We start from the raw sequence: 22,333 nt of genomic DNA, 5'->3' as shown, positions 1-22,333 counted from the left end.
ACGGGAGACAGGGAGAGAGACAGGGAGAGAGACGGGAGACAGGGAGAGAGACAGGGAGAGAGACGGGAGACAGGGAGAGAGACAGGGAGAGAGACGGGAGACAGGGAGAGAGACAGGGAGAGAGACGGGAGACAGGGAGAGAGACAGGGAGAGACACGGGGAGAGAGACGGGAGACAGAGAGAGAGACGGGAGACAGAGAGAGAGACGGGAGACAGAGAGAGAGACGGGGAGACAGAGAGAGACAGGGAGAGACGGGGAGACAGAGAGAGACAGGGAGAGACAGGGGAGACAGAGAGAGACAGGGAGAGACAGGGGAGACAGAGAGAGACAGAGAGAGACAGAGAGAGACAGGGGAGACAGAGAGAGACACGGGAGACAGAGAGAGACACGGGAGACAGAGAGAGACACGGGAGACAGAGAGAGACACGGGAGACAGAGAGAGACACGGGAGACAGAGAGAGACACGGGAGACAGAGAGAGACACGGGAGACAGAGAGAGACACGGGAGACAGAGAGAGACACGGGAGACAGAGAGAGACACGGGAGACAGAGAGAGACACGGGAGACAGAGAGAGACAGGGAGAGACAGGGAGAGACAGGGAGAGACAGGGAGAGACGGGAGAGAGACGGGAGACAGGGAGAGAGACGGGAGACAGGGAGAGAGACGGGAGACAGACGGGAGACAGGGAGAGAGACGGGAGACAGGGAGAGAGACGGGAGACAGGGAGAGAGACGGGAGACAGGGAGAGAGACGGGAGACAGGGAGAGAGACGGGAGACAGGGAGAGAGACGGGAGACAGGGAGAGAGACGGGAGACAGGGAGAGAGACAGGGAGAGAGACGGGAGACAGAGAGAGAGACGGGAGACAGAGAGAGAGACGGGAGACAGAGAGAGAGACGGGAGACAGAGAGAGAGACGGGAGACAGAGAGAGAGACGGGAGACAGAGAGAGAGACGGGAGACAGGGTGAGAGACGGGAGACAGGGAGAGAGACGGGAGACAGGGAGAGAGACAGGGAGAGAGACAGGGAGAGAGACGGGAGACAGGGAGAGAGACAGGGAGAGAGACGGGAGACAGAGAGAGAGACGGGAGACAGAGAGAGAGACGGGAGACAGAGAGAGAGACGGGAGACAGAGAGAGAGACGGGAGACAGAGAGAGAGACGGGAGACAGAGAGAGAGACGGGAGACAGAGAGAGAGACGGGAGACAGAGAGAGAGACGGGAGACAGAGAGAGAGACGGGAGACAGGGTGAGAGACGGGAGACAGGGAGAGAGACGGGAGACAGGGAGAGAGACAGGGAGAGAGACAGGGAGAGAGACAGGGAGAGAGACAGGGAGAGAGACAGGGAGAGAGACAGGGAGAGAGACGGGAGACAGGGAGAGAGACAGGGAGAGAGACGGGAGACAGGGAGAGAGACAGGGAGAGAGACGGGAGACAGGGAGAGAGACAGGGAGAGAGACGGGAGACAGGGAGAGAGACAGGGAGAGAGACGGGAGACAGGGAGAGAGACAGGGAGAGAGACGGGAGACAGGGAGAGAGACGGGAGACAGGGAGAGAGACGGGAGACAGAGAGAGAGAGAGAGAGAAAGAAAGAAAATGGATCTCAGTATTGACTGAGTTCACAGCAGGGACATGTTCAGTAGTCCACACTGTAGCAAAACATTTTTTGCAATAGAAAATGAAAATCTGTATTCTTATTGGATAAGTTCAGGTAGTATCGCTCTATTTGACTGTTTCTAAAAAGGTTTCCCACCTACTGAAACAGACCCAGCTAACCTCTGAACCCCAGGGCTTGGGTGAGTGGTACTACTCACTTCTCGAACCACAGCGTGAGGTTGGTGGTGTGACGGATCATCCTCAGCAGGTTGGGAGAGTTATTCTCCTTGTCCTCTTTGGTCCACACACTCCCCACCAACTCAGACGGCCTCACAGCCCTGCAGAGGACACACACACACACGTCAATAACATTACCCTTACAACATGAATGACTAACACTTGAAAAGCACAGTACCACACTACTCAGAATGGGCCACCTGTACAGACAGAACATGGTTAGAGGGCTTCAGAATGGGCCCCTGTTCAGACAGAACATGGTCAGAGGGCTTCAGAATGGGCCCCTGTTCAGACAGAACATGGTCAGAGGGCTTCAGAATGGGCCCCTGTACAGACAGAACATGGTCAGAGGGCTTCAGAATGGGCCCCTGTTCAGACAGAACATGGTCAGAGGGCTTCAGAATGGGCCCCAGTACAGACAGAACATGGTCAGAGGGCTTCAGAATGGGCCCCTGTACAGACAGAACATGGTCAGAGGGCTTCAGAATGGGCCCCTGTTCAGACAGAACATGGTCAGAGGGCTTCAGAATGGCCCCCTGTAATGGCCCAAGTTAAAGATGTGTCCTACTGTCTGTCCAACACTACAGACTAGTTAGTACCATCATCCCCAGTTACTGTACCAGCCTTCTGGTTCTGTATGGAAATTCAGCATTGGAGGCGTCACATGTAGCAACCCCACCAAAGCCTGGGACAAACCGGGGAAGCGGCTCCCCTAGTGGACAAACCGGGGAAGCGGCTCCCCTAGTGGACAAACCGGGGAAGCGGCTCCCCTAGTGGACAAACCGGGGAAGCGGCTCCCCTAGTGGACAAACCGGGGAAGCGGCTCCCCTAGTGGACAAACCGGGGAAGCGGCTCCCCTAGTGGACAAACCGGGGAAGCGGCTCCCCTAGTGGACAAACCGGGGAAGCGGCTCCCCTAGTGGACAAACCGGGGAAGCGGCTCCCCTAGTGGACAAACCGGGGAAGCGGCTCCCCTAGTGGACAAACCGGGGAAGCGGCTCCCCTAGTGGACAAACCGGGGAAGCGGCTCCCCTAGTGGACAAACCGGGGAAGCGGCTCCCCTAGTGGACAAACCGGGGAAGCGGCTCCCCTAGTGGACAAACCGGGGAAGCGGCTCCCCTAGTGGACAAACCGGGGAAGCGGCTCCCCTAGTGGACAAACCGGGGAAGCGGCTCCCCTAGTGGACAAACTGTCAGAGGGCTTCAGCCAGAGTTGGCTGGCAGGGTAAACCATGTTCCAGCATCATGCTTTTAACAGTGTACTACAGTGTACAACTGTCTGTATTTACAACTGCACCATTTACTGAATATTTGTATATTTCTTGCTGTTTTTATTGTTTTTAATCATGGTGCCAAATCAATGATATAGAAGAGCATAAGATATTTATAACTATTCCAAGATGGTTAATCTGTGTCGTTTACAGTGGGAGCAAATTAAGCATATTGGGCAGAACAAGCAAGGAGGTGGGCAGAGCCAAACACGAGCTATCGATATCCTATTGGCCTGTTGTAGCATGTATTTGCATATTTCCATTAGGAAGTGCGCATGTTCACAAACTTAATTTGACCACGCACTCCTAAACACACTATAAAAAAAAATATTTTGCAAAGTGCAAAGTCTATAAAACTTGGGAACATTTCCACGACTTCCTCAAACTACCAGATTTGTATGTGCTACAGGTGTCTCACCTGTAGACTAGACTCCAGCAGGGTGAGCTGGGTACTGTGGTAATGGTAGAGTAATATTATAGCAATGGAAGGTAGAGTAACATTATAGCAGTGGAAGGTAGAGCAACATTATAGCAGTGGAAGGTAGAGCAACATTATAGCAGTGGAAGGTAGAGCAACATTATAGCAGTGGAAGGTAGAGCAACAATATAGCAGTGGAAGGTAGAGCAACAATATAGCAGTGGAAGGTAGAGCAACATTATAGCAGTGGAAGGTAGAGCAACATTATAGCAGTGGAAGGTAGAGCAACATTATAGCAGTGGAAGGTAGAGCAACAATATAGCAGTGGAAGGTAGAGCAACATTATAGCAGTGGAAGGTAGAGCAACAATATAGCAGTGGAAGGTAGAGCAACATTATAGCAGTGGAAGGTAGAGCAACATTATAGCAGTGGAAGGTAGAGCAACAATATAGCAGTGGAAGGTAGAGCAACAATATAGCAGTGGAAGGTAGAGCAACATTATAGCAGTGGAAGGTAGAGCAACAATATAGCAGTGGAAGGTAGAGTAATATTATAGTAATATTAAAGCAGTGGAAGGTAGAGTAATATTATAGCAGTGGAAGGTAGAGCAACATTATAGCAGTGGAAGGTAGAGCAACATTATAGCAGTGGAAGGTAGAGCAACATTATAGCAGTGGAAGGTAGAGCAACATTATAGCAGTGGAAGGTAGAGCAACATTATAGCAGTGGAAGGTAGAGCAACATTATAGCAGTGGAAGGTAGAGTAATATTATAGTAATATTAAAGCAGTGGAAGGTAGAGCAACATTATAGCAGTGGAAGGTAGAGTAATATTATAGCAGTGGAAGGTAGAGTAATATTATAGTAACATTATAGCAGTAGAAGGTAGAGTAATATTATAGCAGTGGAAGGTAGAGTAATATTATAGTAATATTAAAGCAGTGGAAGGTAGAGCAACATTATAGCAGTGGAAGGTAGAGTAATATTATAGCAGTGGAAGGTAGAGTAATATTATAGTAACATTATAGCAGTAGAAGGTAGAGTAATATTATAGCAGTGGAAGGTAGAGTAATATTATAGTAATATTAAAGCAGTGGAAGGTAGAGCAACATTATAGCAGTGGAAGGTAGAGCAACATTATAGCAGTGGAAGGTAGAGTAATATTATAGCAGTGGAAGGTAGAGTAATATTATAGTAACATTATAGCAGTAGAAGGTAGAGTAATATTATAGCAGTGGAAGGTAGAGTAACATTATAGCAGTGGAAGGTAGAGTAATATTATAGTAACATTATAGCAGTGGAAGGTAGAGTAATATTATAGTAACATTATAGCAGTGGAAGGTAGAGTAATATTAGAGTAACATTATAGCAGTGGAAGGTAGAGTAATATTAGAGTAACATTATAGCAGTGGAAGGTAGAGTAATATTAGAGTAACATTATAGCAGTGGAAGGTAGAGTAATATTAGAGTAACATTATAGCAGTGGAAGGTAGAGTAATATTAGAGTAACATTATAGCAGTGGAAGGTAGAGTAATATTAGAGTAACATTATAGCAGTGGAAGGTAGAGTAATATTATAGTAACATTATAGCAGTGGAAGGTAGAGTAATATTATAGTAATATTATAGCAGTGGAAGGTAGAGTAATATTAAAGCAGTGGAAGGTAGAGTAATATTATAGCAGTGGAAGGTAGAGTAATATTATAGTAACATTATAGCAGTGGAAGGTAGAGTAATATTAAAGCAGTAGAAGGTAAAGTAATATTAAAGCAGTAGAAGGTAGAGTAATATTATAGTAATATTATAGCAGTGGAAGGTAGAGTAATATAGTAATATTATAGCAGTGGAAGGTAAAGTAATATTAAAGCAGTAGAAGGTAGAGTAATATTATAGTAATATTATAGCAGTGGAAGGTAAAGTAATATTAAAGCAGTAGAAGGTAGAGTAATATTATAGTAATATTATAGCAGTGGAAGGTAGAGTAATATTAAAGCAGTAGAAGGTAGAGTAATATTATAGTAATATTATAGCAGTGGAAGGTAGAGTAATATTAAAGCAGTAGAAGGTAGAGTAATATTATAGCAGTGGAAGGTAGAGTAATATTAAAGCAGTAGAAGGTAGAGTAATATTATAGTAATATTATAGCAGGGGAAGGTAGAGTAATATTAAAGCAGTAGAAGGTAGAGTAATATTATAGCAGTGGAAGGTAGAGTAATATTAAAGCAGTGGAAGGTAGAGTAATATTAAAGCAGTAGAAGGTAGAGTAATATTATAGCAGTGGAAGGTAGAGTAATATTATAGCAGTGGAAGGTAGAGTAATATTATAGTAACATTATAGCAGTGGAAGGTAGAGTAATATTAAAGCAGTAGAAGGTAGAGTAATATTATAGCAGTAGAAGGTAGAGTAATATTATAGTAATATTATAGCAGTGGAAGGTAAAGTAATATTAAAGCAGTAGAAGGTAGAGTAATATTATAGTAATATTATAGCAGTGGAAGGTAGAGTAATATTAAAGCAGTAGAAGGTAGAGTAATATTATAGCAGTGGAAGGTAGAGTAATATTAAAGCAGTAGAAGGTAGAGTAATATTATAGTAATATTATAGCAGTGGAAGGTAGAGTAATATTAAAGCAGTGGAAGGTAAAGTAATATTAAAGCAGTAGATGGTAGAGTAATATTATAGTAATATTAAAGCAGTGGAAGGTAGAGTAATACTATAGCAGTGGAAGGTAGAGTAATATTAAAGCAGTAGAAGGTAGAGTAATATTATAGTAATATTATAGCAGTGGAAGGTAGAGTAATATTAAAGCAGTAGAAGGTAGAGTAATATTATAGTAATATTATAGCAGGGGAAGGTAGAGTAATATTAAAGCAGTAGAAGGTAGAGTAATATTATAGCAGTGGAAGGTAGAGTAATATTATAGCAGTGGAAGGTAGAGTAATATTATAGCAGTGGAAGGTAGAGTAATATTATAGCAGTGGAAGGTAGAGTAATATTATAGCAGTGGAAGGTAGAGTAATATTATAGTAACATTATAGCAGTGGAAGGTAGAGTAATATTAAAGCAGTAGAAGGTAGAGTAATATTATAGCAGTAGAAGGTAGAGTAATATTATAGCAGTGGAAGGTAAAGTAATATTAAAGCAGTAGAAGGTAGAGTAATATTATAGTAATATTATAGCAGTGGAAGGTAGAGTAATATTAAAGCAGTAGAAGGTAGAGTAATATTATAGCAGTGGAAGGTAGAGTAATATTAAAGCAGTAGAAGGTAGAGTAATATTATAGCAGTGGAAGGTAAAGTAATATTAAAGCAGTAGATGGTAGAGTAATATTATAGTAATATTAAAGCAGTGGAAGGTAGAGTAATATTATAGCAGTGGAAGGTAGAGTAATATTAAAGCAGTGGAAGGTAGAGTAATATTAAAGCAGTGGAAGGTAGAGTAATATTAAAGCAGTGGAAGGTAGAGTAATATTAAAGCAGTGGAAGGTAGAGTAATATTAAAGCAGTGGAAGGTAGAGTAATATTAAAGCAGTGGAAGGTAGAGTAATATTAAAGCAGTGGAAGGTAGAGTAATATTATAGCAGTGGAAGGTAGAGTAATATTATAGCAGTGGAAGGTAGAGTAATATTATAGCAGTGGAAGGTAGAGTAATATTATAGCAACAGATGGTAGAGTAATATTATAGTAATATTAAAGCAGTGGAAGGTAGAGTAATATTATAGCAGTGGAAGGTAGAGTAATATTATAGTAACATTATAGCAGTGGAAGGTAGAGTAATATTAAAGCAGTGGAAGGTAGAGTAATATTATAGTAATATTAAAGCAGTGGAAGGTAGAGTAATATTAAAGCAGTGGAAGGTAGAGTAATATTAAAGCAGTGGAAGGTAGAGTAATATTAAAGCAGTGGAAGGTAGAGTAATATTAAAGCAGTGGAAGGTAGAGTAATATTAAAGCAGTGGAAGGTAGAGTAATATTATAGCAGTGGAAGGTAGAGTAATATTATAGCAACATTATAGCAGTGGAAGGTAGAGTAATATTAAAGCAGTAGAAGGTAGAGTAATATTATAGTAACATTATAGCAGTGGAAGGTAGAGTAATATTATAGCAGTGGAAGGTAGAGTAATATTAAAGCAGTAGAAGGTAGAGTAATATTATAGCAGTGGAAGGTAGAGTAATATTTGAAGCAGTGGAAGGTAGAGTAATATTATAGTAACATTATAGCAGTGGAAGGTAGAGTAATATTAAAGCAGTGGAAGGTAGAGTAATATTATAGTAACATTATAGCAGTGGAAGGTAGAGTAATATTAAAGCAGTGGAAGGTAGAGTAATATTATAGTAACATTATAGCAGTGGAAGGTAGAGTAATATTAAAGCAGTGGAAGGTAGAGTAATATTATAGTAACATTATAGCAGTGGAAGGTAAAGTAATATTAAAGCAGTGGAAGGTAGAGTAATATTATAGTAACATTATAGCAGTGGAAGGTAGAGTAATATTAAAGCAGTGGAAGGTAGAGTAATATTATAGTAACATTATAGCAGTGGAAGGTAAAGTAATATTAAAGCAGTGGAAGGTAGAGTAATATTATAGTAACATTATAGCAGTGGAAGGTAAAGTAATATTAAAGCAGTGGAAGGTAGAGTAATATTATAGTAACATTATAGCAGTGGAAGGTAGAGTAATATTAAAGCAGTGGAAGGTAGAGTAATATTATAGTAATATTATAGCAGTGGAAGGTAGAGTAATATTAAAGCAGTGGAAGGTAGAGTAATATTATAGTAACATTATAGCAGTGGAAGGTAAAGTAATATTAAAGCAGTGGAAGGTAGAGTAATATTATAGTAACATTATAGCAGTGGAAGGTAGAGTAATATTAAAGCAGTGGAAGGTAGAGTAATATTATAGTAATATTAAAGCAGTAGAAGGTAAAGTAATATTAAAGCAGTGGAAGGTAGAGTAATATTATAGTAATATTATAGCAGTAGAAGGTAGAGTAATATTAAAGCAGTGGAAGGTAAAGTAATATTAAAGCAGTGGAAGGTAGAGTAATATTATAGTAATATTATAGCAGTAGAAGGTAGAGTAATATTAAAGCAGTGGAAGGTAGAGTAATATTAAAGCAGTGGAAGGTAGAGTAATATTAAAGCAGTGGAAGGTAGAGTAATATTATAGTAACATTATAGCAGTAGAAGGTAGAGTAATATTAAAGCAGTGGAAGGTAGAGTAATATTATAGTAACATTATAGCAGTGGAAGGTAGAGTAATATTAAAGCAGTAGAAGGTAGAGTAATATTAAAGCAGTGGAAGGTAGAGTAATATTAAAGCAGTGGAAGGTAGAGTAATATTATAGTAACATTATAGCAGTAGAAGGTAGAGTAATATTAAAGCAGTGGAAGGTAGAGTAATATTAAAGCAGTGGAAGGTAGAGTAATATTAAAGCAGTAGAAGGTAGAGTAATATTAAAGCAGTAGAAGGTAGAGTAATATTAAAGCAGTAGAAGGTAGAGTAATATTAAAGCAGTAGAAGGTAGAGTAATATTAAAGCAGTAGAAGGTAGAGTAATATTAAAGCAGTAGAAGGTAGAGTAATATTAAAGCAGTAGAAGGTAGAGTAATATTAAAGCAGTAAAAGGTAGAGTAATATTAAAGCAGTGGAAGGTAGAGTAATATTAAAGCAGTGGAAGGTAGAGTAATATTATAGTAACATTATAGCAGTGGAAGGTAGAGTAATATTAAAGCAGTGGAAGGTAGAGTAATATTAAAGCAGTAGAAGGTAGAGTAATATTATAGTAATATTAAAGCAGTAGAAGGTAGAGTAATATTAAAGCAGTAGAAGGTAGAGTAATATTAAAGCAGTGGAAGGTAGAGTAATATTAAAGCAGTAGAAGGTAGAGTAATATTATAGTAATATTAAAGCAGTGGAAGGTAGAGTAATATTAAAGCAGTGGAAGGTAGAGTAATATTAAAGCAGTAGAAGGTAGAGTAATATTATAGTAATATTAAAGCAGTAGAAGGTAGAGTAATATTAAAGCAGTAGAAGGTAGAGTAATATTAAAGCAGTGGAAGGTAGAGTAATATTAAAGCAGTAGAAGGTAGAGTAATATTATAGTAATATTAAAGCAGTGGAAGGTAGAGTAATATTAAAGCAGTGGAAGGTAGAGTAATATTAAAGCAGTAGAAGGTAGAGTAATATTATAGTAATATTAAAGCAGTGGAAGGTAGAGTAATATTAAAGCAGTGGAAGGTAGAGTAATATTAAAGCAGTGGAAGGTAGAGTAATATTATAGCAGTGGAAGGTAGAGTAATATTATAGTAATATTAAAGCAGTGGAAGGTAGAGTAATATTAAAGCAGTAGAAGGTAGAGTAATATTAAAGCAGTGGAAGGTAGAGTAATATTAAAGCAGTGGAAGGTAGAGTAATATTAAAGCAGTGGAAGGTAGAGTAATATTATAGCAGTAGAAGGTAGAGTAATATTAAAGCAGTGGAAGGTAGAGTAATATTAAAGCAGTGGAAGGTAGAGTAATATTATAGTAACATTATAGCAGTGGAAGGTAGAGTAATATTAAAGCAGTGGAAGGTAGAGTAATATTAAAGCAGTGGAAGGTAGAGTAATATTAAAGCAGTGGAAGGTAGAGTAATATTATAGTAACATTATAGCAGTGGAAGGTAGAGTAATATTAAAGCAGTGGAAGGTAGAGTAATATTATAGCAGTAGAAGGTAGAGTAATATTATAGTAACATTATAGCAGTGGAAGGTAGAGTAATATTATAGCAGTGGAAGGTAGAGTAATATTAAAGCAGTAGAAGGTAGAGTAATATTATAGTAACATTATAGCAGTGGAAGGTAGAGTAATATTAAAGCAGTGGAAGGTAGAGTAATATTAAAGCAGTGGAAGGTAGAGTAATATTAAAGCAGTGGAAGGTAGAGTAATATTATAGTAACATTATAGCAGTGGAAGGTAGAGTAATATTATAGCAGTGGAAGGTAGAGTAATATTAAAGCAGTAGAAGGTAGAGTAATATTATAGTAACATTATAGCAGTGGAAGGTAGAGTAATATTAAAGCAGTGGAAGGTAGAGTAATATTAAAGCAGTAGAAGGTATATGAGTGGTAGTTAGGAGGTGTCACCATGTTCACAGTGGTCTCACCTGTAGAGTTCAGACTCAAGCAGGGTGAGCTGGCGGGCGATCTCTATGGGGTGAAGGGTCATCAGGTCAAAGGTGTCCGTCTGACCCAGGCGGCTGATGTGCCACTCGATGGGCGGGGGCGGGCTCTCGAAGGTGATGTTGTGGCTGACCCCGTTAGACTGAGTCTGCATCTTCCTCTTGATGATCTTGTTGATGGACTCCACCCACTTCCTCATAGACTTGCCTGGTCAAGCAGGTAGAAGGACTTTTTCAGAGACATGAAATGTGTCTCTTTGTACAGGGTCAGCCGGCGGTGCAGCACATATAAAAACATGACCTTTGTCCCCATTTAGACTGGCATGAGGTTAGAAGTCAAAGAGTTTGAGAATCTGTGTCACACACTTTCTAATATATTCATTACATACGGCAAATAAACGTCAATCATTTTCATTTTTTTCCTCTCACAATAACAGTGTCTGGTAAATACAACAAGTGTAGATATTGGTTTTTAAATGTGCTAATGTAATGGGGGGAGGGGGGGCCGACCTCGGAGCTGTAGAATGCTGCTGATGTACTCCTCCAGTTTGCCTCGTAGCTCGGGGTCGTTCTCAAAGTCATAAAAATGATGTTCCACCCACTGACGAAACACATTCAGGACCCTGAGGAGAGAGAGCGGGGGAGAGAGAGCGAGAGCGGGAGAGAGAGAGCGAGCGGGAGAGAGAGAGAGAGCGAGAGAGCGGGAGAGAGAAAGCGGGAGAGAGCGAGAGAGGGAGAGAGCGAGAGAGAGAGAGAGAGCGAGAGCGAGCGGGAGAGAGAGAGAGAGCGAGCGGGAGAGAGAGAGAGAGCGAGAGCGAGCGGGAGAGAGAGCGAGCGAGCGAGAGAGAGAGAGCGAGAGCGAGCGGGAGAGAGCGAGAGCGAGCGGGAGAGAGCGAGCGGGAGAGAGAGAGCGAGAGAGAGAGAGAGCGAGAGCGAGCGGGAGAGAGAAAGAGAGCGGGAGAGAGAAAGAGAGAGAGAGCGAGAGCGAGCGGGAGAGAGCGAGAGCGAGCGGGAGAGAGCGAGCGGGAGAGAGAGAGAGAGCGAGCGAGAGAGAGCGAGAGCGAGCGGGAGAGAGCGAGAGCGAGCGAGAGCGAGAGCGAGCGGGAGAGAGCGAGAGCGAGCGGGAGAGCGAGCGGGAGAGAGAGAGCGAGAGAGAGAGAGAGAGCGAGAGCGAGCGGGAGAGAGAGAGCGAGAGAGAGAGAGAGCGAGAGAGAGAGAGAGAGCGAGAGAGCGAGAGCGAGCGAGCAGGAGAGAGAGCGAGAGAGAGAGCGAGCGGGAGAGAGAGAGCGAGCGAGAGAGAGCGAGAGCGAGCGGGAGAGAGCGAGAGCGAGCGGGAGAGAGCGAGCGGGAGAGAGAGAGAGAGCGAGCGAGAGAGAGCGAGCGGGAGAGAGAGAGAGAGCGAGCGAGAGCGAGCGAGAGCGAGCGAGAGAGAGCGAGAGCGAGCGGGAGCGAGAGCGAGCGGGAGAGAGCGAGCGAGAGAGAGAGAGAGAGCGAGAGCGAGCGGGAGAGAGAGAGAGAGCGAGAGCGAGCGGGAGAGATAGAGCGAGAGCGAGAGAGAGAGCGAGAGCGAGAGAGAGAGCGCGGGAGAGAGAGCGAGAGCGCGGGAGAGAGAGCGAGAGCGCGGGAGAGAGAGCGAGAGCGCGGGAGAGAGAGCGAGAGCGCGGGAGAGAGAGCGAGAGCGCGGGAGAGAGAGCGAGAGCGCGGGAGAGAGAGCGAGAGCGCGGGAGAGAGAGCGAGAGCGCGGGAGAGAGAGCGAGAGCGCGGGAGAGAGAGAGCGAGAGCGCGGGAGAGAGAGAGCGAGAGCGCGGGAGAGAGAGAGAGAGAGCGCGGGAGAGAGAGAGAGAGAGCGCGGGAGAGAGAGAGAGAGAGAGCGCGGGAGAGAGAGAGAGAGAGAGCGCGGGAGAGAGAGAGAGAGAGCGCGGGAGAGAGAGAGAGAGAGCGCGGGAGAGAGAGAGAGAGCGCGGGAGAGAGAGAGAGAGCGCGGGAGAGAGAGAGAGAGCGCGGGAGAGAGAGAGAGAGCGCGGGAGAGAGAGAGAGAGCGCGGGAGAGAGAGAGAGAGAGCGCGGGGGAGAGAGAGAGAGAGCGAGCGCGGGAGAGAGAGAGAGAGCGCGCGGGAGAGAGAGAGCGAGCGCGGGAGAGAGAGAGAGAGCGCGCGGGAGAGAGAGAGAGAGCGCGCGGGAGAGAGAGAGCGCGCGGGAGAGAGAGAGAGCGCGCGGGAGAGAGAGAGAGCGCGCGGGAGAGAGAGAGAGCGGGGGAGAGCGGGGGAGAGAGAGAGCGGGGGAGAGAGAGCGAGAGAGCGGGGGAGAGAGAGCGAGAGAGCGGGGGAGAGAGAGCGCGGGGGAGAGAGAGAGCGGGGGAGAGAGAGCGAGAGAGCGGGGGAGAGAGAGCGAGAGCGCGGGAGAGAGAGAGCGAGAGCGCGGGAGAGAGAGCGAGAGCGCGGGAGAGAGAGCGAGAGCGCGGGAGAGAGAGCGAGAGCGCGGGAGAGAGAGCGAGAGCGCGGGAGAGAGAGCGAGAGCGCGGGAGAGAGAGCGAGAGCGCGGGAGAGAGAGCGAGAGCGCGGGAGAGAGAGCGAGAGCGCGGGAGAGAGAGAGCGAGAGCGCGGGAGAGAGAGAGAGAGAGCGCGGGAGAGAGAGAGAGAGAGAGAGCGCGGGAGAGAGAGAGAGAGAGCGCGGGAGAGAGAGAGAGAGAGCGCGGGAGAGAGAGAGAGAGAGAGCGCGGGAGAGAGAGAGAGAGAGAGCGCGGGAGAGAGAGAGAGAGAGCGCGGGAGAGAGAGAGAGAGAGCGCGGGAGAGAGAGAGAGAGAGCGCGGGAGAGAGAGAGAGAGCGCGGGAGAGAGAGAGAGAGAGCGCGGGAGAGAGAGAGAGAGAGCGCGGGAGAGAGAGAGAGAGAGAGCGCGGGAGAGAGAGAGAGAGAGCGCGGGGGAGAGAGAGAGAGAGCGCGCGGGAGAGAGAGAGAGAGCGCGGGAGAGAGAGAGAGAGCGAGCGCGGGAGAGAGAGAGAGAGCGCGCGGGAGAGAGAGAGAGAGCGCGCGGGAGAGAGAGAGAGCGCGCGGGAGAGAGAGAGAGCGCGCGGGAGAGAGAGAGAGCGCGCGGGAGAGAGAGAGAGCGCGCGGGAGAGAGAGAGAGCGCGCGGGAGAGAGAGAGAGCGCGCGGGAGAGAGAGAGAGCGCGCGGGAGAGAGAGAGAGCGCGCGGGAGAGAGAGAGAGCGCGCGGGAGAGAGAGAGAGCGCGCGGGAGAGAGAGAGAGCGCGCGGGAGAGAGAGAGAGCGCGCGGGAGAGAGAGAGCGCGCGGGAGAGAGAGAGCGCGCGGGAGAGAGAGAGAGCGCGCGGGAGAGAGAGAGAGCGCGGGAGAGAGAGAGAGCGGGGGAGAGCGGGGGAGAGAGAGAGCGGGGGAGAGAGAGCGAGAGAGCGGGGGAGAGAGAGCGAGAGAGCGGGGGAGAGAGAGCGCGGGGGAGAGAGAGAGCGGGGGAGAGAGAGAGCGGGGGAGAGAGAGAGCGGGGGAGAGAGAGAGCGGGGGAGAGAGAGAGCGAAGAAGAATTGAAAGGAGAGGGTAAAATACCATAGACATGGTGAAATTACTGTTCTAGAAACCTGCCCAACCCAGGTGGGATGGAATCTGATTGGAGAGTGGTATGGTGGGATGCAGACTCATTGGACAATGGAATAGTGATCATACCTGAGTTGGACGGGTTGGACGTACTCCCTGCGGAACCTCTGTAGCTCTGCAGCCATTGGCTGATCCCCATTCCATAGAGCCTGTTTGTCTGCCTCTGTGGGCTCTGGCTCGGGGATCTCAATCCTGGGAAAGATCAAATATGTTATTGCCAAACCAACAGTTGTCCCTGACGAAGGCCATGCCGCCAAAACCCATCAACAGTTATAAAATATTTGTCCCAGAACCATACACTCAATATTAAATTTAAGGATCAGACCCTTTAAAAAATAAAACCGCCTAAAATGACAAACCCAAATCTAACTGCCTGCAGCTCAGGACCTGAAGCAAGGATATGCATATTATTGGTACTATTTGAAAGGAAACACTTTGAAGTTTATGGAAATGTGAAATTAATGTAGGAGAATATAACACATTAGATCTGGTAAAAGATAATACAAAGAAAGAACGTTGTTTTTTGTACCATCATATATAATGTATTATTCCAGCCAAGGTGCAGTTTACATTTTGGCCACTAGATGGCATTGCATTTCTGTTAAAAATGTATCAAGACTGCCCAAATGTGCCTAATTTGTTTATTAATACATTTAAGTTCATAATGTGCACTATCCTCAAACAATATCATGGTATTCTTTCACTGTAATAGCTACTGTAAATTAGACAGTGCAGTTAGATTAACAAGAAGTTAGACATATCTGATATGGGCAGATTATGTCCTGGGAAATGTTCTTGTTACTTACAACCTCATGCTAATCGCATTAGCCTACGTTAGCTCAACCGTCCTGTGGGGGGACCCACCGATAACATGGCAGGTTTAAAATAAGCCCGATATTAACCTAACATGGCAGGTTTAAAATAAGCCCGATATTAACCTAACATGGCAGGTTTAAAATAAGCCCGATATTAACCTAACATGGCAGGTTTAAAATAAGCCCGATATTAACCTAACATGGCAGGTTTAAAATAAGCCCGATATTAACCTAACATGGCAGGTTTTCGTTCTTTCTGGTCCTGATGAGAAGAAAAAAAAAACTACTTTTCTTCTGCATTTTTCAACCAATCCAGTAAATGTGGAGGAGTTAAAGACATGCTCCGGTACATTGGCGACTATTAAGTATTTTAAACCTCCCGCTTTGGGCTGGATGTGTCAAAGTGTAGTTCATACATGCATAATATATGAGCAGAAATTCCTAGTTTGAAAGCGAATGTTTTCTGGAAGATGTGCAGCACCATTTTTCCAGACATTTACCCCCACTTGGGCCAGCCCTCGAGCAATTCGAGCTTCAGCCAATGAGCTTCAGCCAATGAGCTTCAGCCCCTCGCCATTTGAGCGACAGACAGCAAGACCTGCGCACACACAGTAGAGCGCGAGAAAGAGCAAAAAAAAAAAATAATAATAAAAAAAAACTTGGTGCACATATCAGCACATTTGGGACATATATAAAAGTACCGGAGAATATCTTTAAGATGGAGTGTCGCCTCGTTAACATCCAAAAGTGGAAGTCGCGTCACAGGCTCTTTCCATTTCCCCTGAAAACCGGATGCATCTGGTTTCCGACCCCGCTGAGAGTGAAAACACGAAACTACTGCATCTTAAAAGGTCTGGTAAGAAGACCGGAAGCAGACATGCATATTGGGATGCACCATAAAGAGATATAAAGTGCATTCGGAAAGTATTCAGACCACTCAACGGTTTCCAAATTTTGTTACGTTACAGCCTCATTCTCAAAATGGGTTAAATTGTCTTTTCCCCTCGTCAATCTACACACAATACCCCATAATGACATCACAATACCCCATAATGGCATCACAATACCCCATAATGGCATCACAATACCCCATAATGACAAAGCAAAAACAGGTTATTAGATGTATTCAAAATAAAAATATCACATTTACATAAGTATTCAGACCCTTTACTCAGTACTTTGTTGAAGCACCTTTGGCAGAGAGTACAGCCTCGAGTCTTCTTGGGCATGACGCTACAAGCTTGGCACACCTGTATTTGGGGAGTTTCTACCATTTTTCTCTGTAGATCCTCTCAAGCTTTTCATCAAGGATCTCTGTACTTTGCTCCATTCATCTTTCCCTTGATACTGACTAGTCTCCCAGTCCCTGCCGCTGAAAAACATCCCCACAACATGCTGCTGCCACTACCATGCTTCACCGTAGGGATGGTGCCAGGTTTCCTCCAGACGTGACGCTTGGCATTCAGGCCAAAGAGTTCAATCTTGGTTTCATCAGACCAGAGAATCTTGTTTCAGGTGACTATTGGCAAACTCCAAGCAGGCTGTCATGTGCCTTTTACTGAGCAGTGGCTTCCGTCTGGCCACTCTACCATAAAGGCCTAATTGGTGGAGTGCTGCAGAGATGGTTGTTGTTCTGTAAGGTTCTCCCATCTCCACAGAGGAACTCTGGAGCTCTCTCAGAGTGACCATCAGGTTCTTGGTCACCTCCCTGACCAAGGCCCTTCTCCCCCGATTGCTCAGTTTGACCGGGTGGCCAGCTCTAGGTGGTCTTGGTGGTTCCAAACTTCTTCCATTTAAAAATGATGGAGGCCACTGTGTTCTTGAGGACCTTCAATGCTGCAGAAATGTTTGGTACCCTAGCCCCAGATCTGTGCCTCAACACAATCCTGTCTCGGAGCTCTACGGACAATTCCTTCGACCTCATAGCTTGGTTTTTGCTCTGACGTGCACTGCCAACTGTGGACATTATATAGACAGGTTTGTGCCTTTCGAAATCATGTCCAATCAATTAAATTTACCACAGGTGGACTCCAATCAAGTTGTAGAAACATGTCAAGGATGATCAATGGAAACAGGATTCATCTGAGCTCTACTTCGAGTCTCATAGCAAAGGGTCTGAATACTTATGTAAATAAGGTAATTCTGTTTTTGTATATTTTTTTATAAATTAGCAAAAATGTCTACAAACCTGTTTTTGCTTTGTCAATATGGGGTATTGTGATGTCATTATGGGGTATTGTGATGTCATTATGGGGTATTGTGAGTAGATTGATGAGGAACAAAATCCATGGAATCCATTTTAGAACAAGGCTGTAACATAACAAAATGTGGAAACAGTCAAGAGGTCTGAATACTTTCCTAATGCACTGTGTACTGTTGTAATTCTGTGGTACCATACCTGTCTATCAACAGCCTCAGGAGCTCCTGGGGCTTGCAAAATGACCGGTAGGTGGTCAGAAAGGTGCGTACAAAGTTGGGATCAGCGTACATGTGGTATGTAAGCCTCTCTATAAGCTTGACCACCGTCCCAGCCTTAATAATAGGTATCCCCGTCTTGCTCTGGACACGGTCCTCAAACACGATGTTCTCCTCAGAGTCGTGCACAGCGAAGCGGTAAAGCTCCGGGGAAGGCAGGCGGAGGGGCTGGGCCTGCTCCTCATGCTGTAGGACAGTGTCTAGCATACGGTCCAGTGTGGAGCGATACTGCAGGGTGACCAGCGCCGCCATCCACGCCCCCTTCTCCTCCGCCGAGCGGGCGCAGAACACCACACAGTTCTCGTCTTTACCGACGAGTTCGAAGGCGTGTTTTAACTCCGCCGAGTCCTCGCGGTCCACGATGCGGACTTTCCGTAGGACGAACTTCTCCTTGAGACGAAACTCCGCCCCGCTTCCGGAGCCGGGGAGTCGGGAGCTCTGATTGGCCTTACAGCTGATCATGAGGCCGTCAAACAGGAAGTTGTGTCGCTCGTGTTTGGCGCCGGCTCGGAGGAGCGCCCCCTCCAGGATGAACTCGGAACAGCACTGGCCGATGTCCTTCCCCTCCCAGCCGTCGATGCTCTTCTGGATCTCGTTCATCCTCTTGATGGCCAGCTGCTTGCTGCGCACCTGACGGCTGTACAGGCGGTACATGGGCTCACTGGAGCGAAACAGAGGGAGAGAGAGACAGAGAGAGACAGAGAAAGGGTGGTGAGAAAACTGAGGAATCATTCTGGTCTCTCTAGACCAGGGATGGGCAATTGGTGGCCATTGTTCTTTCAAAAGGCCAAACCCCACCGTTGGTGTGCGTGGCCAAAGATCTCTATTTTCATGTAATCTGACCATAGCGCCACCTGGAGTTAGCTAAACAGCATTGGTACTTGGACCAATGTCATATGGACAGAAGAATATTAGTCTTTGGCCACGCACACCAGCGATGGTTTAGGCCTCTGAAAGAACAATGCTTACAGTATGTAGAAAATCCCTAATTCCTACTGTAAAATATGGTGGTGGATCTGATGTTACGGGGCTATTTTCCTACCACTGGTCCTGGGGCCCTTGTTAAGGTCAACGGTATCATGAACTTTACCCAGTTCCAGGACATTCTAACCAAAAAACACTTGGCCACAAGGGGATATTCCAGCAAGACAATAACCCCAAACACACATCAAAATCCACAAAGAAATGGTTAATTTACCATAAAAATCAATATTATCTAATGACCATCTCAGTCTCCAGACTTGAACCCCATTGGAAACCTGTGGTTTTAATTGTAGAAGGCAGATGAAGAATATCAAGGATCTGGAAAGATTCTGTAGAGGAATGGTCTAAGATCCCTCTAAATGTGTTTTCCAACTCATAAAACATTTTAGAAAAAGGCTCAGAGTCATTATCCTGGCAAGGGCAGCGCGCCGGGGTATCGAAAACAGGGCAGCGCGCCGGGGTATCGAAAACAGGGCAGCGCGCCGGGGTAACGAAAACAGGGCAGCGCGCCGGGGTAACGAAAACAGGGCAGCGCGCCGGGGTAACGAAAACAGGGCAGCGCGCCGGGGTAACGAAAACAGGGCAGCGCGCCGGGGTAACGAAAACAGGGCAGCGCGCCGGGGTAACGAAAACAGGGCAGCGCGCCGGGGTAATGAAAACAGGGCAGCGCGCCGGGGTAATGAAAACAGGGCAGCGCGCCGGGGTAATGAAAACAGGGCAGCGCGCCGGGGTAATGAAAACAGGGCAGCGCGCCGGGGTAATGAAAACAGGGGAATCCAATCATTTTGACATCCATCTTATTTTTATTACTTGTTAAATGTATTTCTCTGAGCAATTGTATTCATATAAAAATGTCATTGTTTTTGAATTTAGTTTTTCCTCATTATTTGTAAAATTAATTTGATATAGTATTATTTGCTCATCTTTAAATCAAGGGATCCAATAATTGTGGACCAGTACTGTAGATGTATCAGCAGAGGGTTATCCTGTGAAGGCGTATGGTTCGTACCCAGGCTTGCGTCGGGGCAGGTGTTTGGTGTAGATGCGTTCCACGCTACACTGGAGGTTAAGCAGAGCGGTGATGGCCTGCTTCAAACCCTCTCGGTCATCCTGCTCCTCGCTGTGCTCCTGCAGCTGCTGCTCGCAGTAGACAAGGTGAGAAACGTTAGGGCCTTCAGGTTCAGCAGGGAGGGTAATAACGTTATTATCTTAGACACATACAGAAGTGTGTCTGTGGCTGAATGAAAAGGACAGTTGTTCCCTATAAAGTATGGATAGAAACTAGTGATGCTCCCTGAATAATCCTATTGGTGAAAACACCTCCCTCATTACAGGACAAATAAAAGGTATTTTGGAACGCGCGCACACACACACGCACACACACACGTTGGAAAGGCCTGAAGCCTGAAAGTGAGGCAGGAGAGAAACAGGACAGAGATACAGGTATGGCGGGACATGGGTTAATCCTTAGACAAAGTCTGTAACAGACAGTCTCTACTGGATCAGTGTGTGTGTGTGTGTGTGTGTGTGTGTGTGTTACACACTCACCTGCAGTAGTTCAAAGTAGTGTAAACAGTGGTATACAGGAACCATCATGAGCTGTGGCAGGACGTATTGAACTGCCTCCTTGAAACCTTCAGCTATGGACTGTAGAGAGACACAACATTACAATACAGATTACTGTAGACAACACAACAATACAGATTACTGTAGAGAGACACCACATTACAATACAGATTACTGTAGAGAGACACAACAATACAGATTACTGTAGAGAGACACAACAATACAGATTACTGTAGAGAGACACAACAATACAGATTACTGTAGAGAGACACAACAATACAGATTACTGTAGAGAGACACAACAATACAGATTACTGTAGAGAGACACAACAATACAGATTACTGTAGAGAGACACAACAATACAGATTACTGTAGAGAGACACAACAATACAGATTACTGTAGAGAGACACTACAGAGGGTCTAGTACCTAACATATATGGACTGGACAGACAACACAGCATCCTATTCCCTATGTAGTGAACTACTTTAAACCAGGGCCCATAGTGCATCCTATTCCCTATGACGTGAACTACTTTAAACCAGGGCCCATAGTGCACCCTATTCCCTATGTAGTGAACTACTTTAGACCAGGGCCCATAGGGTGGGTGTGTGTGTGTGTGTGTGTGTGTGTGTATGTGTATGTGTGTGTGTGAGAGAGAGCGCTGTAGTTTCCCTCTGACTGACTGTGTAACCAGTCTTCAAAATAAACAGCCGCTCCAGGCAATCAGGACTGAGACTGCTCGACAGAGGCTCTGAGGCTAGACAGCCCAGACAGAGGCTCTGAGGCTAGACAGCCCAGAGGAGCAGGCCAGAGAGGCTCTGAGGCTAGACAGCCCAGAAAAGCAGGCCAGAGAGGCTCTGAGGCTAGACAGCCCAGAAAAGCAGGCCAGACAGCCCAGAGAAGCAGGCCAGACAAAGGCTCTGAGACTAGACAGCCCAGAAAAGCAGGCCAGACAAAGGCTCTGAGACTAGACAGCCCAGAGAAGCAGGCCAGACAAAGGCTCTGAGGCTAGACAGCCCAGAGAAGCAGGCCAGAGGCTAACAACAAAGGACCAGAACCAGGAAAGATGGTTCCATCAGAACATAGAACATCACAGGACCACAAGAGGCTCACTGTTCATCAACTATATTTAATAAGGCAGAGTTTTCCCTGTGACCTCACCTAGAAACACTACCAGCCCTACGTATTATATGGCCTTGATTTCAGGGCATATCTATATCCTGCCAGTCTCAACGCTCTCAGATGGAATACAACATCAAAATGTCTTGAATAGGTGTCGGGCTGCATTAGTTTTTAGTGTAATAATTTACTGCTGTTCCTGAGGGGAGGAATGTCCAGGTAAACAACACAACAGATCAATGTGGATAACTAACTAAAACTACAAAGAAAGTATGTCCTTCACAGATATTTTAGGGAATTTAGCATCAGCCCTTCTTCTCTCTGTTAGAATATCACCTGTTACGGACACTGAACATCCAATCAGAAAGGGTAAGCCCGAGGTCATTGTTACGGACACTGAACATCCAATCAGAAAGGGTAAGCCCGAGGTCATTGTTACGGACACTAAACATCCAATCAGAAAGGGTAAGCCCGAGGTCATTTTTACGGACACTGAACATCCAATCAGAAAGGGTAAGCCCGAGGTCATTGTTACGGACACTGAACATCCAATCAGAAAGGGTAAGCCTGAGATCATTGTTTGCATTAACCATACAACATCGAACATGTTGGAAACCCCTCGTGTTAACTTCCAGTTGAGAGTTTAAGACACCAACACAGTGTATATCTCTGAAATAATCTCTGTGTCAGTGCCAGGTAGCATGTCTACTAGGTTACATGGAGGTACAGTTCTATTGTGGGTCGGACCATCCGGTACTGTGTGTGTGTGTGTGTGTGTGTGTGTGTGTGTGTGTGTGTGTTACCTGGAAGTATAGTCCTACAGTAGGCCGGGCCATCCGGTACTGTGTGTGTGTGTGTGTGTGTGTGTGTGTGTGTGTGTGTGGGGGGGGACCTGGAAGTATAGTCCTACAGTAGGCCGGGCCATCAGGCTGCTGAAGTGCTCGTGGAACTGTCTGGACAGGATATCCTGTGACAGGGTCTCGTACGGATCAAACGCTTGCTCCTGGAGTTGAAAGAAGAAATCTAGAAGTAGGCAAGAAGTGTCGCTGAATGTGTGTAATGTAGAGCTAGGTATTGTAGGTAGCCATG

The 22,333-nt window shown here is 45.7% G+C and overlaps 1 protein-coding gene across 2 annotated transcripts in view; it reads right to left on the bottom strand.

Annotated features, from left to right (window-relative positions):
- The window catches only part of LOC106611443 (son of sevenless homolog 2), a 106,551-nt gene that overhangs the window by 49,569 nt on the left and 34,649 nt on the right, over positions 1–22,333 (bottom strand). For both annotated transcript variants that reach the window (XM_045723731.2, XM_045723733.2), the window contains exons 6-13: positions 22,137–22,247; positions 20,105–20,203; positions 19,566–19,693; positions 17,496–18,233; positions 14,352–14,474; positions 11,190–11,302; positions 10,665–10,887; positions 1,816–1,935 (exon numbers count right to left, since the gene is read on the bottom strand). In XM_045723731.2, the coding sequence (XP_045579687.1) occupies positions 1,816–1,935; positions 10,665–10,887; positions 11,190–11,302; positions 14,352–14,474; positions 17,496–18,233; positions 19,566–19,693; positions 20,105–20,203; positions 22,137–22,247 (1,655 nt within the window). The remainder of the gene's footprint in view (positions 1–1,815; positions 1,936–10,664; positions 10,888–11,189; positions 11,303–14,351; positions 14,475–17,495; positions 18,234–19,565; positions 19,694–20,104; positions 20,204–22,136; positions 22,248–22,333) is intronic.

This window comes from Salmo salar, chromosome 09, assembly GCF_965601325.2.
Source record: "Salmo salar chromosome 09, fSalSal1, whole genome shotgun sequence".
Lineage (NCBI taxonomy): Eukaryota > Metazoa > Chordata > Actinopteri > Salmoniformes > Salmonidae > Salmo > Salmo salar.
This window is presented reverse-complemented; position numbering and strand designations above follow the sequence as displayed.